The sequence below is a fragment of the Aptenodytes forsteri genome, unplaced genomic scaffold (assembly GCF_000699145.1).
Source record: "Aptenodytes forsteri isolate BGI_AS27 unplaced genomic scaffold, ASM69914v1 Scaffold4, whole genome shotgun sequence".
Lineage (NCBI taxonomy): Eukaryota > Metazoa > Chordata > Aves > Sphenisciformes > Spheniscidae > Aptenodytes > Aptenodytes forsteri.
In genome coordinates, this window is record NW_008795442.1 from 3011593 (window position 1) to 3030145 (window position 18553).

The 18553-nt window shown below is 40.7% G+C and overlaps 1 protein-coding gene across 1 annotated transcript in view; it reads left to right on the forward strand.

The window, feature by feature from the left end:
* MSRB3 (methionine sulfoxide reductase B3) overlaps positions 1-18553 on the forward strand; it is an 83934-nt gene that overhangs the window by 19723 nt on the left and 45658 nt on the right. Inside the window, 3 exon segments of the mRNA XM_019472548.1 lie at positions 1009-1080; positions 10669-10777; positions 12604-12681. Of these exon segments, the coding sequence (XP_019328093.1) occupies positions 1009-1080; positions 10669-10777; positions 12604-12681 (259 nt within the window).

The window sequence follows — 18553 nt, forward strand, 5'->3', positions numbered from 1 at the left end:
TACTTTTTAAAAATCCCCCCAAAACCCAAACACCCCCCCCCCCAAACTTTTTTTTAATGTACTACTTCAGCTGCTTTAGTGCATACTAGCAAGTAACTGATACAAATAATGATTACGCAGATTCCATGTACGTATGTTTTCTGTAGCAGACCACCAAGCTATAAAGTAAAAAGATAGCTTATTTTGCTTTGCTGTGTCTTTTGATTATTATGGGTTCTCATTTCTTAAAAAAATCCTTTATTTCTTTAACACTTTGAATGTTGTGCTGCTTATACCACATTTTTTGCATGAGATAATTTGGCTTTTCCTCTCCTGTAGATCAGAGAAAATTATGCTGCTTGTAAATTTAAGTAAAAGTCATGATGAAGAAATTACAGGGGTAGACTTAGTATTTTTTTTCTGTATGAAATAATAAAGTCCTAGATAATATTAAATTGTTGTGAAGTGTTTAATTATTAAAATAACTGCTAGCAGGAAACCATATTTTTCTAGGATTAGATTGAACTACAATACATCTGTATGAAGATGGTGCTGGGCATATGGTGTAAGTCTTTATTAAGTAAATGTCTGTAGTATAGTTTTATTAAACTTGTTTTATTAAATCTTTGTCAATTCCAAGTTTCAGTATAATGTCTTTTCATAAAATTGAATAGTTAGCCAACAAAAAATTACTGAGTCTCAAAATTGGATTTTTAGTAGTAATCTGTTAACATAAAGGATTACTTTCAGGAGCAGATCTTGCAAACAGTTACATACATGAGTTATTTGTATGCATTTGTCCCTCTGAACTCTCAAACTGCTCATGTCAGTGAAATTATCTGTGTGCACAGTGTTTGCCAGATCTGGCTTTAACAGTGAAAAGTCTAGGAAAGACCTTAGTCTTGTGTGTCAAAGTACGGTAGCTGTTACCAAACTTTGTGTGACTTAAGTATGTCTAAACATTTCATGTTGTATGTTTCTATGTTCAGAGATACAATTTCTGTAATGTATGTTATAACTTTCCCATAGCTTTCCGTAATGTGTATCACCAAAGATGTACTATTACAGATGTCTCTTCACATGGTCTGAAAGAAAATAAAAGTAAGACTGATACGTTGTATAGCAACACCTGCCCGTATGGCTATGGTTAACTGCCTGTCAATGTTTTCATTATAAATCCCTATTTTCTGGGGTTTATATCTTGAACGTAAAAATTTGCTCCGGGTTTAATTATGTCATACAAGGTCTCAGCTGGATGTACTTGTTCCTCAGAACTGGTTGGGGGGCAAAAATTAAAACTTATTTCTTCTGAAGCTAAATTTAAAAAAAAAAAAACAAATATCAGTTTGGAACAAAAATAGATTTTTGAACTTAAAATACAGTCTTACAAATTACCTAGTTCACTACCTCCCAGCAGTTACGAGGAATTTGATAAATGCTTGAAAAGAGTCTTGAAAACAAGCATTATGTGAGCACAATAGTAAATAGCATGTGAAGCTGTTCATGTGTCATTATTATATAAATCTCTGTGTGTATGTCTGCCTCCTAGTCATATGATAGTAGAATGCTGCATTATCATAATAGAGCATAACATTATCATATTTTTGGAATGGCTTGAAAATGGGTTTTAAAAATCACCTTTGTGTAGCTGTCTTAATAGGAGTACATTCAATATTGTGTTTGCTTAAAAATTATCCTGTATTGACAAATGTTTATTTTGTGCAATAGTATTCAGTCTAGAATATCTTATTTGATACAGTTTAGAATGAAATTTATTTGTAGATATCTCATTGGGAGTAATACTGTTATTGTGCCTGATGCTTGCAAAACTTGGGATCATAAAGAAGACCAGAAACCCTTTGTTAATGTACCGGTTTTGTTTGCACCCTAGGGTTTGTACCTTATTTTGTCCCCCTTTTTAACTCCTCGTTCTGGCAGAGTTTTGCACTCTCCCTCTTCTCCTTGATAAACAGACGGCGCTTGTCCCTGCCTCGTCTGGGTGGAGGCTCTGCAGTCACTCTGTGGCACTGAGTAGCACAGGGATGATGAGAAGTTTCTTGTGCTCCCAGCACCATGCACAGAGCCAGTTTCTTAATGTGTTCCCTGATGGATCTCTTAAGGTCATTTGCTTTCCCTTCCTACTCCCATAAAGGACCCACCACAAGCCATTTCTACCTTTCTTGCAGGAATGTTTTAATTCTGGGAGCTCATAAATTTCCTGCGTTCCATTCCTGTGCCCTCTGCAGCTCAGGCTTACTGCGTTTTCTGCTGAAAGTTGGGTATGGAAAAGATGAAGTTTCAGCACTAACTGTGTTTCTGTGTTTTAAAGTCTCCCATAGAAAGCTACTTTTTTAGTTACTGGACTGTCTGTTCATAGCAGGTCTGAGAAGTCCTTTAAGGACTGCTTTCACTTTCTCCCCTTCAATTAAAAGCAACCCCTGGCTTTATCCTTTCTCTGAGGAGTACATGATGAAGGTTGCAGAGAAGAATGTGATGTAAAGGAGAGATGACAGCACACAAAAAGGAAGGAGATTTTATATATCGCTAAGCTGAGGGAGGGCAAGCAAGAAAAGGTGCAAGATGGGAATGTGAACCCTAAAGTCAGTAAGAGTATGCTGGGAAGTGAAGGAGGACATGATCCAGGGGGTCACTTAGGGGATGTGTGAGCTTGGAATTTGATGGTACATTGAATGGGTCTAGAGTGTGGACTGGGAGACAGGCACCAGAGACACGAACACTACCGTAACTTAGCTGTTATGTTAACCACAGGTTGCTACAGATCATGATTTGGGGGGAAATCAGTAGAGAGAAATTGTGCCCCAGAGGTGGCTAAGAAGCAGAAAATGCTTGTTCTTAGTTACAAGCTAAACGTGTATCTCATCTCGTGAGCTTGATACAAGCTAAACGTGTATCTCATCTCGTGATTTCCTTCAAAAGAAGCTGTGTTGGGAAGGGGCTTGTGGCTGGGGTATGAAGGTGCCCCCTGCTCCACCTGGAGGAGGGGTTCTCGTGGGATGGTAGCTGCTGGCAGCCCAGGTTTCAGTGCTGGTAGCTTTGTGCACCACAGGTAAGAATTCCCTGCTCAATGCTCTGGCCCATGTCAAGGAGTCCCAAGGAGAGCAGAGCAGGGAAGGGCTCAACCGAGTCCTCTTAAAGCCCTTTTATAGGGCTTGACCCCATCTTCCTGACCCATAAAGCATGACTGAATTTTACAGAAACATAGGGAAGTCTGGAAGGCTCACTAGGGAAAGAAGTTGGCAGTTACTAACCTTTTTGGCTGTTTCTCTACCTTTAGTCCTGAAGCAGGTTGAGAGAGGAGGGGGCTACAGTGTTTTCTGTGGTGGCCGTAGCAGAGCAACAGCTGGAGCACAGCGTGTTCCAGCTGTTCCTGTCCTTATGCTGGGTATGTCCCTCAGTGCTTGGGGATGGGGGATGAAAGGCCATGGAGCAGGCTGTGTCTGCTTGCGTCTTTGCTAAAGGGGTTCCTGCACGGTTGGAGACAGACCAAGTTTTGCAGGGGCTTAGATCTGGGCTATTGTAGGGAATTGGAGGAGAAGAAAGACCTCCCCCCACCCCGCTCCTTTCCTCCACCCCCATCCCAAGTATAGATTGCGGCACCTTGATTCTTGAAACGCAGTGCTCATTTCACAGGCCACACATCACTATTGTGGAGGAAGCAGCAGGAGGATTTAGCAACAGCCTGAAAGCCACAATAAGCTACACACCACTGCGGTAACCGCTGGCAAATGCTGACTTTTTAATTGTTTCCGCTGCAGGGTTAAACCTTTATTAAAGCCGTGTGAATAAACTTATTTTAATGGCTTACTGAAATATTTTAAATGCAAAAGGTAGCATAAAGCACTCTTATTAAATTCAGCTTAATTCTGCTGTTAATAAAATGCCTTTCCATATGTTGTGCACCCTTTTATTGATTCTGACAGGAATCTACTGACCAGATACAGTGCTCAGTGTCTCTGCCTTTCTTGTTTTTAATTCAAACAAATGTAGTGCCTGTGAAAGGTGCTAGGATCATATCAGCAAAACAAAAGTCTCTTTATCTGTTAGGGGAGAGAGGAAGAGAAATCCATCACTATAAATGTTCCCTCCTCTGCTGCTCTACCAATAGATCTCGATCTTGTCTTGCCTGGTTTGCGTCCAAGAGTAAGGCAAATAGGTCAGCTGCCCCGTGCACTCTGTCTTTGGCCATCTCAGCAGAAAGGGTAACAGAAGTGGCACTTTATAACGTAATGAGCTTTTGCTCCACTTAACTGAAGGTGCTTCTATTCACCAACCTCTGTGGAGCAGGCGCATGCTCCCATCGCTATAGTACCGGTGAAGATGACAGCTTGAAGAGCCCCAGGGGAAGCTGCCTTCGCCTCCACCGGCCAGCACAGGGTGGTGGTGGAGTCCTCAGTGGTTATAATTTGGACAAGTCGTGAGACCAAGATTGTGGCTGGTAGTGACATTTATTTCATTAACATGAGATAAGGAAGTAAAGTAGACATCCCTGGAGAGGACAAATGGAGCTGCTTTTCTTTCTCCCTTCCCCACTTCACAAAGTGCTTCAATCTTTTGGTACATGTATTTTACATTGGCGGGGAGGGGAGGCAGCTTCAGATTTCTTTTCCAGGGAACGTCTCTTTGGCTTGCGTGGCTACCTCGGCCACGTAAACTGCCACAAAAAAGCTTGCAGACCTGAGGAAGCAACAAAGCCGCTTCACAAAGATGCTTGCAGACCTGAGGAAGCAACAAGGCAGCTTCTGTTCCCATGGATGCTGCCTGTACTGGAACCACCGGGGTTCCAGTACCACTTTCTTTGGAAAGAAAACGAGTACACAGAGGAGGTGCATTAGTTGGGAGTTTGGAGTTGGGTTTTTTTCAGTGCTTGAGAAATTTGTTGTCATCGATGGGAGAGCTCTGATGGTGACTCAGAATATATACATTTATATAAAACACAAGCCATGTAGATGACCAGGTGGAAAAAATGAATGTGACAGGTCCGTTACCTGATTGCATGGGAAGCTTGCGAATTTGCAGAGAAGGGGCTTGCCCTTCCCCCTTGTGGCCATGTGACCCTCCTTGGTGTTAAGTAAGTAAATAATTTTTTTTAAAGACAGTTAATTTTGGGGTGTTGTTCTTTTAAGATAGAACCTGGCATTTGACCCAAAATTGTAACTGTTGTCCTGGTACCAGGCTTTTGGATTTTCAACGCACAATATAGTGGAAATGGTCTTCGCCCCATTACTCCTAATGCTTGCATGAAACTGCAAATGGTATTTCAACAGCGGGTGGGAGTTAGCTACCTATAGCAAGAAAGCAAAGGAGCCATATCTCAGAAAAGAAATACAGATCTGTTTTTCAATGTGTAAAACATTTGCAGGGTTTTTTTAATGATGAAGTTTGGATTTTATTTAAACTTGACCTCCCAACATTTCAGGGTTCTTTTGCAGCATCTATCCTAGTCAGCAGCATGCCTAGGTAATTTAAAATGGCTCATAATGGGATTACAAAAAGATCTATCATGTCAAATACATGTTTTGTAAAACAGTGTTTTCCAAGTTACAAGCCAATAGAACTGTTTGCATCGATTTGCATTTTCAAGAGCTGTTCTTTTTTAAACTAGATGAGCAGTTCCTGGCTTGTTTGCAGTGAGAGGATGCTGCAGCATTCTCCCAAGGCTGCAGACTAGAGGCTGCAGAGAACAGACTAAACAGAAGTGAAATAGAGAGTTGTGCATTTGCCTTTTCCTAAGCAGAGAGAGAGGCAAAACTGTAAACAAGAGGCATAAACTGTGTAAATGAAATTTGAAAAAATAAAAATGAGAGATTCCACTTTTAATAATACTGAGTATTAGCGATAGCATATGTAAGGGTATTTATTCAAAGAAGTATTTTTTAACCTTGCAGGATTCCTCTTAATGTCAGTTTGAGATAATTTACCATCGATGACTAAGGTATGACCCACTCGTGAGGGGACAGGCTTTGGGAAGCAGAGAGATGTATACTTAGAGCCAAATCCTGTAATCTGATGTACATTTGTAGACCCTTATGTAGTTGTTGGAGCTATGCATATTCCCAAGGGTCTGCCCACACAGGTCACGTTGCAGGATTGGGGCTGGGGTGGTATATGAATAATAAAATGTGCTGGAAGGCCCCTAAAAAACTGCTTGGGTATATTAAAAGACGTAGTACTGAAAACTGGAAGCCCGATTTATTATATGGCTGTGCTCTGCTGGAACATTTGATCTTGCTGTATTTAATTCAGGAAGTCTTAATGGTATGTGCTCAGTACATGACTGTAATGTCCATTAATGCTAGTGGAACGTAAGCATATGTAGAAAGGGGAAAGCGTACGCTGTGTCTTCCACGCAGTTGAAATGTTGAGTTAATTTCAGTGATAGGAAGCAACAAAATGTAAGAGAAAATCGTTAGAATGGTTCAAAAGACTATTTAAAGAAGGAAAGCCATCAGGCAAAATGTCACCGTATTTCAGGGCATGTCAGACACTAATCGCCACCCTCGGGCACGCTGGAGCAGGTGAAGGGCTGAGTGGTGAGGAGTAATGGCCTGCTAACTTGTGTCCATCTGTCTGGACGTATCTCATTGCTAGTTTTCTTGTGATTGCTTATATGGAAGAAAATGGCACACGCGTTATGAACCACAGATTTGAAAAGTTCAATTGAAATTGGAATTTATATGTGAAGTGAGATGCTTAATGTCTTCATTATCAGGTCAACACCCAGAAAATACTTTCTGTTCACTTCATTTGTACAGAGGAGGACTCCAGAGCTGAACTCTGAAATGCCCGTAGTCTGTGGGTGAATAGTAAATGGCAGTGTGCATTGCGTTGCTTTTCAGAAAAGCCATTCCTAAGCACAGGAACTCCATGAAGGCTCCGACAGGGTTTCTGTTGGTGTTTGTTTTGCCCTCCTCAGCTTTTTTTTTATGTTTATGCATTAAGATTTGTGAGCCTGGCCTTTTCTTCGTGAAGCCTTCCATCCCGCTCCAGGATCTTAACAGCTTTTAGGACTGCTGTAACGGTTGTCAAAAGGCTGAAGGCAGGTGGCCTCAAGTGGAAATGCTGGTGCCTGTTCGTGGAACAGTTGCATGCACACTGCTCTTCTAATGAGCACCGACCCCCACGAAGGCACCGAGGTGCGCCGATTAGAGAGATTTAATTTAGCCTCCGATCCCGCAGTGGAAGGTAAAGGGAATTTTGTCTGCCCTTGCAGGCCGGCGTTCACCACTCCTAACAGTGGGATCTAACTGGAGTTAGGAACATAGCTGTCCTGGGCTCTTCTAAAAGTCACTGCTGAGAGCATCACCTCCAAAGAACAAGTGAGATCCAATCCAGAGTCTTAATATAGATCTAATGAATCCAGACTCTCTTATCCTCACAGTGTATTTAATTTAGTCTCACCTTTAATGTAATCACACTGATGTCATGCTGTATGTAAAACTGATGACCTTTTGTCTCTTCTGCCTTGAACTGTATAATTTGCAAATGAACTGTGAGCCTGCCTTTATGCCCGAGTTGCTGAAGAAGTTTGTTGCCTGTATGGGAACCCCTTCCACAGCCCATAGCTGGTCACTTCTTTGGGGAACCAGACTGAGGAAGGTGGTCAGCTTGCACCTTTATTCTCTGCTTTAATAACGAGTTTGATAACAGCTGCATTACTAGTAGCGGCTTCTCTCGTATTGGGCATATATTTGTGTAGCTTTATGTTGACCCCTCCCACGATACAGAGAGTTGGCTTGAATGTAGCAGACATCTCATATATGCCATAAAGGAACAGTGAAAAAATGGCAGCAGGCACTCTTGTACTGCAAGCTGAGCACTTTTGTCCCTCTTGCATGTTATTTTTTTCCTAACTGAAGGACTGTATTCCTAGGATCTCATCTAGTAATTTTTAGGATTCATTGCATTTTATCGAGGCTTGTAGGCTAGCCCTGTTTCAGATAATGTATCCTTACATCCGCTGCAGTCAGGGGTGAGGTACCTCCTTGGCTCTTTGGCAATATGGAAATAGTGCAGTCAATTTCCTGAGCTATTTTTTTGTTGCTAGCAGTTAAATAATAAGTGCAATTAATTGAATAGGGCTGTTCTTGAATGTTGAGGGCTGGACCAAGAGATTTCCTTTATGATTTGTAGTGCAACTATAGCTTTTTGCTGATGTATACTCCATTAAATTACAAACCTTTGTTGGGGTAGGTTGCAGTTTACCCCAGTGCAGTTTGGCAGAATTCCCCTGTAGACATAAATACTTGTCTGTATTGTAAAACATGCAGTTAATTATTAAAAACAATGGGAAAAAAATCTTTTATAACATTCTCCCTACTTCGGATCTGTGTCGTGGATCAAGTGGCATATAGAAATTTTCTTGTGCATATAGTGAGCCCATTGATTGAAGAACACTAAATTTCTAAAGTAGATGAAAAATTATTCAAGGAGAGTAAAGAGAGAATACTGACCATTCTTTAAAACATGCGGTATTTCCTCTGACTTTTTCCAAAGTGAAGTTATGTTTGGTTTGCTTTTTTGCAACATCTAAAGAGCAAACAGAATTAAAAAAAAAATAATTGGTAGATATTTTTAGAAGTGAAGAGGTGTTGGTTTGTGAGATTCTTTACTGCTCTCTAGACTACTTTTTAATACTGAAATTATAGATGAAAGACTATGTCTCAAAACAGTTTCTTTCTGAGCTGCGTAATGCAACATAATAATACCTATTTATATAATGCATATGCTTCCTTTCCCTGTTAGCTATACTTTGAAAGTCTTATTAGTCCTAGTGACCTGCACGTTTGGAGAATAAAAACCTCCAGCATTTGACAACTTTAAATAAGCAACCAAACGTTAAAAAGAACAAACCTCACTTACAGTTAGGAAACAATATTTACATTTAAGGTTGAAAAGCCAGGATGTAGGAAAATTCTGCTAATTTGGAAGGTGACCTTTAAGTGCACCAAAACCAAATAATTTGTAAGCTATGGCACAGGGCACATTCCTGCAAAATTTGTGTGAATACTGCTTTAGTGGTTCTTGAAAGACAAACAAAGAGTCCTGGAATGAAATCTTTATCCCTCTCCCAAATAAGATTGAAGCTAACAAAGGCATACAGCAGCGCTCTTTCAAAGCTTGCCATTAAAATGAAGGCTCTGCAGCACAGCTAATGAGATGGCTCAGAGTGGAAAACAATCTGTTTTTAAGAATGTTTAGATCAAAAGTAATTTCTAATCTATGAAATAAAGTCGCTTTTCAATACCTTTCTTTCACTAGTAAAGCTTTTTATGTTTGCACTATTTACTTCAATCAGATGTTTTCAATTTTACTTTTTTCTTCCTGAAAATACTTCCTAGGGTTAGTCGGTAGTGACCAACAGCATTATTCTTTTTCTCTCTCCCCTGTTCACCAACCCCCACACATTAAAAAAATGAGAAAAGAAGAGGGGGAGGAAGAAAGAAACATCTTTTCTTAAATGATTTGCAAGCATCTGTGCTTTAAGCTACTTTTTATGAACACTCCTTAGTAATGACTCAAGGTAAAAAAGCAGAAAAGCATCCAATGTTAGGAAATTGCAATCCAATACCATGTAATTTAAACCTGCCATTGCCTCTCCTGTACTAAATGACATACAGATGGGTAGCTCTGTTCCCTCTACTTTGGGAACACAATTGGTCTTTTTATGAGTGTATATACATTACTAGCAAAAAATATTTTTGTCAGGACTGTTTATTTCTAATTGTACCATATTTTAATTACTGTCATAATTAGAGTGCTTTTTCCCTGCCATATTTTGTCAGCTAATTTTTGCAAGCGATTATCAAAGTTATTTGAATATTTGGCAATTTCTGTTACTGCTTTGGGAGTTTTCATTCTCAAAAGCAACCCTACTGTTATTTTTTCTTTCCTGATGTGATGTGAATTTTTGCACTATACAAATGTTTTTTTACAGTAATCCTTATGTACTCCTTGGATTTTCTGTGTGAACTAAGCAAAGCATAAGATGAGATTTTCAAAGGAGGATAATTTCAATAGCAACCCTAATTTTTACAACAAGTTTTTGTTGAACCTTGTACAACTTTGTGCATAAAGAAATTACTCGCTCCTCAGGGCTCCTATTCTAGTGCTTCAACAGTAAAAAAATACAGTGGTTAATGTTACAAAGTAAAAGGATGAGGATGCGACTAGAAGTTAAATCAACCTTACTGGAATTCTAAAGATTTAGAATTGTTTTTCAGCTACTTTAAAGGGTAATGAAATTGTTGGATGTTGTGGCTGAACATCATATGCCCATTACCGTAAGTCTCCAATATAGATGTCTTGTAAAGAATGTTTCAGCTGTAGTTGGTTTTTTTGCAGATTTTTTTTTTAACGGTGGGAAAAATGTTACTTTCTTGTGAATGATTGTGTGCGCAACAGTTTAGTGTATAACACACCGAAGGGCTTTGGCTGTAGCACATTGTCACTGCTCCAGTGGAATCACCTGGCTCTTGAGCAAAATTCTTTTTTAAACTTGGATTTGAAGAAATAATCAGCTGCAGTTCAGCTGAGCCATTCTTCGTGCATTAGGGACCGGTCTGGTCATTGACAAGTGAATGCAGAAGCTATGCTGTGGCCGTCTGCCAAAGCAATTATTCAGGATTTAAGCTAAAAAGGCTCCTTCTCCCATATCCTCTCCCTTTGCAGGGTCATGTAGGGATAAAAAGGACTGTAAGGTGGTCTTTTCCCAGGAGGAGCTGAGGAAGCGGCTGACACCCTTGCAGTACCATGTCACTCAGGAGAAGGGGACTGAAAGGTAAGGCAGGACGAAGGAAACGCAGTCCTCGAAACACAGGCATCTTTCTTTTCTCCCCCTCCTCTTACTGGTGCTTCCTCACCTTCCCCACCAAGTTTTGTTTTGTTGGGTTTTTTCCCCCCCAGGATTTCTGCACTTGTTTACTAACCCCTACAAATTAACACCGCTGCAATGACAAGCATCTGCAGCACGGGGGCCGAGGCCAGGGGTCTTGTGTGACTTTTTCTTTTAATGAACACTGCATGTCTTATAAAGTCACCGGGCTCATGTTTAGAGTCTGTTTTTAGTTTACTACAAAATGTGTGGAAGTAATAGCGGTTTAGGTACACTTTTTTTGGAAGACATCGCAGTAAGCAGAACCACGAGGGAAATGGCCCCGTGCCAGGAGGCTGGAGTTTTGAAGGTGGCCATTGTAAGTATAGACGTTTTGGCTGCAGAAAGAAGGTAGCATAATTTAGTTCTTTTCCACCCCACTCCAATTTCTTTTTGAAGCACATGTGGAGAAGGTATTTATTGGCTCATTTGTGGTTGGAATGTCAAAAATTTTCAATAACTGCCCTCACATGGCTTTAGTCGCTGGAAGCCAGCCCCGAGTCCTGGAGATAAAAAAAAGGGACTCGCTTCCAAGACTGTTTTTAGTGAATAAAGTCTCTCTCTCAGCTGATTCCAGCATGAAGGTAACTTGCCAAGGCCTAGCCATTTTTTGTTGTCTAATTTATACCACTGAGCTTGGCATAAGGCCCTGGCTTTACCTCTGCTCCAAACGTACTAATGATGTAACCGCTTGTTTTCATTCATGACCTGAAAGGGCTCTCCACCGCACGTGGGGTCCCGGTTAATCGGCAGCGCTCTTCCTGACAGCGCGTACCGGTGGCTGAATTTGCTAAGGGGGTTTGGCGGGGACGGTCCCCCTCTCCGCCCCGGCCCCCTTCGTCCTCCCCCAGCCCCGGAGGGGCAGGGGGACGTTGGCCTCTGCCGGGAGGCCTGCCTTCCCCCCCTGCCCTCCTCGCTCTTGTGTACGGGACCAACAAAGTGATTTAATGCACACAAACAATCGGAGATTAGGTCATTCTTAAAAATCCTGTTTATAAAAAAAAATTGGACCTCATAAAAAGGGTGAAAGGATAATAAAAACAAGCTGCCGAGCACATAGGCTTTTTGTTGGGCTAGCGCAGCTGATTCGTATTAGATGAATGACCTCCTAGCCTTTTAGATTGTTAACTTAGAAAAATATTCCCTTAAAGCTGTAATATTGCTTTTCAACTAAAAATATAAGGCGCACACAGCTTGAAATGGTGGACCAATTATTTCATTTTCAGCTACAATGCCTCTGTCGCCCCGGCAGCCTGTCGCGGCCTGACCCAGCACCACGGCTTCCCAGCTCCCGGGCGGCAGGCACCCAAGCGCTTCACACCTCTGCCTTAGCAGCTGAGCCCACCGCCGACACATTTCCTAAAGACAAACCTAGAGAAGCGCGTCAGGTTGAGCTACATGTCAAACAATCCGTGTTTACAAAAACTTACATTTCACTTGCCAAACAGGGGAAGATTCCAGTTTTTCCCTTGTTGTTGTTGTTGTTGTTCGGTCCTTTGAACTGCGGGACAGTTCACCTCCTCTTGCACGATACACACCTGAGGCACACTAATGAGGACATTCCCCTTTTCCTGTGCCTGCTTTATTTGCTGCCTTTAATAAAAAACAACTGCCAACTTTTAAGTTGTGGGGTTTTTCTGTTACATTTTTCTAAATTCTTAGCTAATTTAATAATTTAAAAATCCCAAAATGCCTTTATTTATTTTTAAAATGCAGTGTTGTTGTTTTCCCAGTGCCTTTGAGGGGGAGTACACACATCATAAAGCTCAAGGAATATACAAATGTGTTGTTTGTGGAACTCCTTTATTCAAGTGAGTATGCTAAATATAGTTTTGAGATTTCTGTCTCATAGTTTATGTGCTGTGTTCCTGTGTAATCTTGTGTATATTCCAGTACTTACGTAATTGTATAAGATCATTTAAGTCATTCAAATTGATAAGGGATACAAGAGAAGCAATGTAAATAATAATAATGCTGTAGTAAAAATAGTCTTATAGTAAAGATAAAAAATTTTAGTAAATAAATAAGACAGTAAGATAACATTCAGGTAAGATAGGTAATTTGACAGGAAAAAAGTAGTAATGCTTTTTTTCCCCCCCCCGTATGCAGCCATGCCAAGTAATTGTAACGCAGTCTTTCACTGCGCTGATAGATACTGAGTTTTGGCTGTTAGCATTACCCACAGGTAGCTTTAAGATCTGGATCCCGGGCGGCGATGCTGTATCCATGCTACAGCATTGTATCTGATAATGGAGAAAAAAGTAGATGCTTTTTTAGAATTCAAGCAGTTAAGAAAACAAAACCCAGGAAAATTGCATTACTTACTGAATTTTCATCCATCCCAATTAGCACACATGGAGAGCTGGTTTAGGAACTGAAGCAAGGATTAAGAAAGAAATAATAACCTTTGTGTCTTGCATGAAAAATCTACTTTTTAGAAGTACTGTGGGAATTACAGCCCTAAATTTGGTGCTAGAAGCAGTGCTGATTGAATTTTCTCAATCACTGCATTGTTCTGCCCAGATTCAGTTGTTGTTTATGTGTTTTTTCTTATTTTTGGTTGCTTGTGTTCATTCTGGTGAAGAATTTCATTTTTTTGCTTGTTTTTTCCCTCATTTGACACTGACTCAGTCCCTGTCACTTGAAGAGTTACCTTTACAGCAGCATGAAGCAGAATGGTCAGGATAGTGCTAATAATAGGGAAAATTGGGTCAGTAATAGGTTACAAGGGAAAATAAAATTGATGTAGCTCCAGAATGACCAGATGTGGCAGTGATAGTTGTTCTCAAGAGACTGTCTGTAAAGATGAAAGAAGCACTTCATCTCTGTTATGTGTGATTCCTCTGTTAGGAGGATTACCTGCAGAAACTTCAGTAATAACGTGAATCTTTTGAGTTGGAAAACTGATCATTACGAACTCAGCCAAGGCAATATTCTCATTTCATGTGTTACTGTGGTGCTTGGCTTGGGGGTACAAAGTGGGGATCTAAAGTCTCCATAACCTGGTTTTCTACTCTGCCATTTAGATGTTCCCCTGCTTACTATAGCTAAATCTTTATGGGGGAAATCCTGGCTCTCTTGAAGTCAATTCAAATTTGGCAAATGAATACAATGGAGCCAGGATTTCACCTTCTTCAAGACTGGCTTCCTTTCTGTCGTCTGCTGGAGAAAGAGTAGGGATTTTTGTAGGGTGAGATTTGGGCAGCAGTAGTTGACATAAACGAATGTGAACTAGTTTCCAGTTGCTTTCACAATCCATATAATATGGGAAGAAACTGCAATATGAGGCTTACCTGTGATCATCTCAAGCGCGCAGTATGCTTTGGCATAGTCTTGACTTTTTTGAGTTAACGAGTTGGATTTCTCTATGTGAAGTGAGCTGTATGGAAATGTCCCTGGTTTCAGCTTTGAGACTCCCCATGGATTTTTGTGGGAGGAGAGAGGGGGAAAGAGGGTTTTTTTTATTTTTAGTAAATCCCAGGCCAGTGGGCACCTGAAAAGAACACCTTGCTGATTGCGTCCCAAGTCTGGACTGGCCTTAGCCCAATCTCCCCAAAGTCTTTGTGTTGCTTTGTGAGCTCTTGCCACCTCTGGTCTACATCAAATTCAGCCAGTTGTTCTGAAGTGGCTGGCAAGGGTGGGAACAAATGTAGAGGCCGATAGGGTCCATCTTCTTCTGTTTACTGACCCCAAAATATCAGTATATAATGTCTTCCTCAACTAGGGAAGATACATTCCTGTATCTTGGTGACTGCTTCAGCCCAGACAGCTAAAAAAGAGAGAAGGAAACATAGATAAGAGAATGCAAAATGTATGCTATTTGCTAAATTTTCCCCACAGAGTATAAATCACCGAAGTATTTTCTTAGGGGTAAGGTGGTAGTACAATACAAAGAAAGTTTACTTAAAATGCAAGTTGTTTTTGTGGTGTTGGTTTTTTTTTTAAGTTCCAGATAGTCATCTGAAACTTGCATTTCCATTTGTTTCTCATTGGGTGTCCATTAATTTTTTTTCTTTGTGTCGTTGTAATCTGTAAATATATATATTTGCACTATGGACCTGACAGTTTAACCGGGAAAGAGACTGGAGCTTCAGCAGTAATATTAACAAACTTCAACTTTTAACATTTCTGATTTACGTTGTTTCATTACCATGTGACACATGAGGTCAGGGAACACATGAATTTTACACTCCAGATGAAAGACCTGGGTTTTGGTACGTCTTTAAAACAGAACTCTCTTTCTATCACAGGAAAGATAAAAGGAACAATTAGGAATTAACATCTCTTCATCTACCTACTTGTACTAGTGTTATGAGAAACCTCCCAAGCTTTATGGAGAACATGCTTTAACTTTTTCCTTAACAACTAAAGGTGCCTCGCACATAAAATCCATAATCATGCCGTTGAATCTAATTATTCCATCTCTGAACTTTCACGCCAGACGGTCTCCTACATCCCAGTACAGCTGCCTAAAGAAAGCAATAAATGAGAGAGACAATAAACTAATCTCAAGGACCTCCTTTTTCTGCAAGCCAGCCCTTATGTGGTTTTGTGTTACACTTACTCCAATCTAGCTGCAGGCTTATGCTAAAAGAAGCAGCCCTGCTCCCCCCACCTTTCTCTAGGGTGTTTTTTCATAGCTTCCCCTTCACTGGACCTCACCTGGTGTGGCTGGAGCATGTCTCGATGCAGCACATTGATCTGATAGAAAACTGTTCAGCCACAGAAAAAACCCTCATGCTTATCAGCTATACCTGCTCATGTTAATTTTTCATGAGCCATGTTTATCACGGCTGGACAGCCTCTGCAGCAAGGTTGTGTGTTTCTGTATCAGTTCACAGAACGCCACCTACACCACTTGAATCTTCAGTGTTTTCTAAGGGCCAAGTGTATTTGCAAGATTGCACCAACTTTAATTTTTCAAGGCATTTTCTTGTATACTATGCAAAAATACCATTCTGTCCACAGCCATGGCAAGAGGAGGCTAGAACGGACCTGAGTGAAATCCACGACTTGCACTATTGCCCTAGGAGAGGAGCTATTCCATATTTAATAAACCACGGTCATGTCCTTTACCATATGCAGGACTGTGTGAGAAAGGTGTGGTATAGATGGGAACTGGGAAGCCTGGGAGAATGATTTCCTTTTAAAAAAAGAAATATTATTGTTGTGTCAGTTTCCAATTTTTAGGGCCAAGGAATGAATTGCCAAGGCTTCATAAATCACCCACTGCTGCCTTTATTGCTTCCTGGAAGGAATTCTTGGTAATGGTGTTGGCTCTTCCGAACATGCGCTAGGAGAAATAGCAACACCCTTATTCATGTCATGTTTTCATTTGATTTTCATTGAACTGTGTCAGGTCTTCTCAACATCTCTCAGACATCCAAAAGCAAATCATGAGAAAAGCAAAACGTGGCTGGGCAATGTTGCAGTGCCATTAGCATTGTACCACTCTTGTCTTCACAACACAAGGGAGGATTTCAGTCCCCAGGCTAGATCTATACAAGGAATTTCCTTGCCCCAGTGCTGAGTGCTTATTTAATGGTCTTTAAGCTTTCTTAATAGTCTTTATATTCTTGAGCAGGCCAAATGACAATTCAGCACTGGCTATCTGGCTAGGAGAGCCCATATGAAGTAACTGCTGTAGCGTCTCTAATAAGAGCTAATAGAACTGCTTGAGCAACTTCATCCACCCTGACTGACGCTTAGTTCTCTCACAAAACTTGTAGTTTTGTGTGTCAAAACCAACAGCTTCTGCTTTATAGAACTTGTTTGGAGTAAGTTAGCTCTTGCCAGTGTAGGAATTGGTCAGCAGGCAGTATTACCAAATAGTTCTCATCCAAACTCAGATTTTTAATAGGTCTTGTGTAGCTCCAAGAAGCTTGAGGATCTTAAAACTTGCAAGAATTTCTGCAGTTTTTTGTCCCCTACAAAAGGCTGGTAGAGTTAAAAATCAGTGAAGTTATCACTGAGCATTGATTTCCTTTTGCTTAATCAGTTTTTGGTTGAAACCAGCCTCTGTTTAGAGTCTGCTGTGTCACTGCTGGATGACAAATTGTTAGGCACTCCTAATCACCTCACCAAAAATGAAGATAGGAGAGTGCTCATCTTCCTTGGAGCTATCGAGGTTTAATCCACCTCTGAGGATGACCATCAATAGGAATGCCGTATTTACTGCAGTCCCTGCAGTAAAGTTGCTTTGTGAATACAGCCCATGGCATCTTCCACATCTGAACATACCTGAATGCTGAAAATGTGCTGAACTGTGTACAGCTTATCACAGCTGTAGCATGGGCCGTCGCTGGAGCTTGACCTGGCGATTACTGATTTCTGTGGTGGTTTGGAACAGGACTTTGTCCTCCTGGTCCTCAAAAGCCCATTGGAGCAAGAACAGTACAGTTCTGCCCTTGGGTGGAGCTGCTGGGCGGCTCTCGGGGAAAGGCTCCTTTCACTGGATGCTTGGCAAGCGTGGCGTAGAGGAGCTGCAGTCATTATAGTAAAAGATTCTGCACTCAATCGGCCCATGGGTAGTTTTTAATATCCACTAACTGGCAGCTTCTTGGCTGGTGCTGAATGTTCATTTCACTACCCTCATATAAGCAATGAAGTCTGGGAAAGATTTTTATGTTAAGGATTAGGAGAGCAAGAGCAAATTTGGAAAACAAAAAACACTTGATCTCATTTTTTTCCTTGATCCACAAGCCACCTGGTCTTGTTTTTTCAGTAGATCAGCTCTTACCGTACTGAGCTGGTTGCTGCCCACAAATGTAGTAAGGCACTGTCTGAATTACTGCAGGCCAAGGTCACTGGCTGTGCAAGGAGCAAGTTGGATGAGACTGCCAGCTACAAGCCAATACAACAGCAAACCTGAGATTTCCTTTTGCTTGTGTTCTCCGGGTAACACCATCTCCAGCAGTGAAAACACGTACAGGAATATAGGGGATCTCACAGTTTGCTAGGCAGAGAACATTTCAACAGGTATCCTTTCCAAAAGGCAAATATTGATGTAGATTTCCTAGGAGAAATGCGTTAGGATTCAAAAAAGAAGGAAAAGAGGACTTGAAATGTAACATTTTAAATATTTCAAGGTCTCATTGAGACAAGCCTGTGAAATTGTTTTGATTTACTTATTGCTGAGCACTGAATTGCAAATCCTTGTTGAAGGTACTTAGAAATAAGAGGAAATAAATGCAAAGACTTCCATAATCCTAGGGATATGTGTCGATAACTTCCACTGATTTTACTACGAATTTAATTGATATTTTCACTGTAAGTCTGATACGTAATTTCCCCTGTTTGAAATTCACGCTGCTTTGTATTGACTGTTCATCAGTCACCCTGCTTGGAAGAATTAATTTTCAGCTAGTCTTAACCTACCTTGTGCTTTACTATGTGTATGTATGTACCTGAAGTAAAAATCAGGTAGGAAGGATTGTTACGGATTATGACTGCAGAAGCTGTAGATTTCTATATTTATCTGTTTATAAATCTCACATTAAAATAAACTCTGGACAGAACTCACCCAGAGACTACTCATTGGCTAACATGATGTTAAAATGCTCTTTTTGAATTTGGCTTTTCATCAATATGCAGAACAGAAATTGTCACAGCATCCATCAACAGTGAATCAATCTTTTTTCTGTAGTCTAGGAAAGCGAGATTAAAAATATATCTTTAACCAGG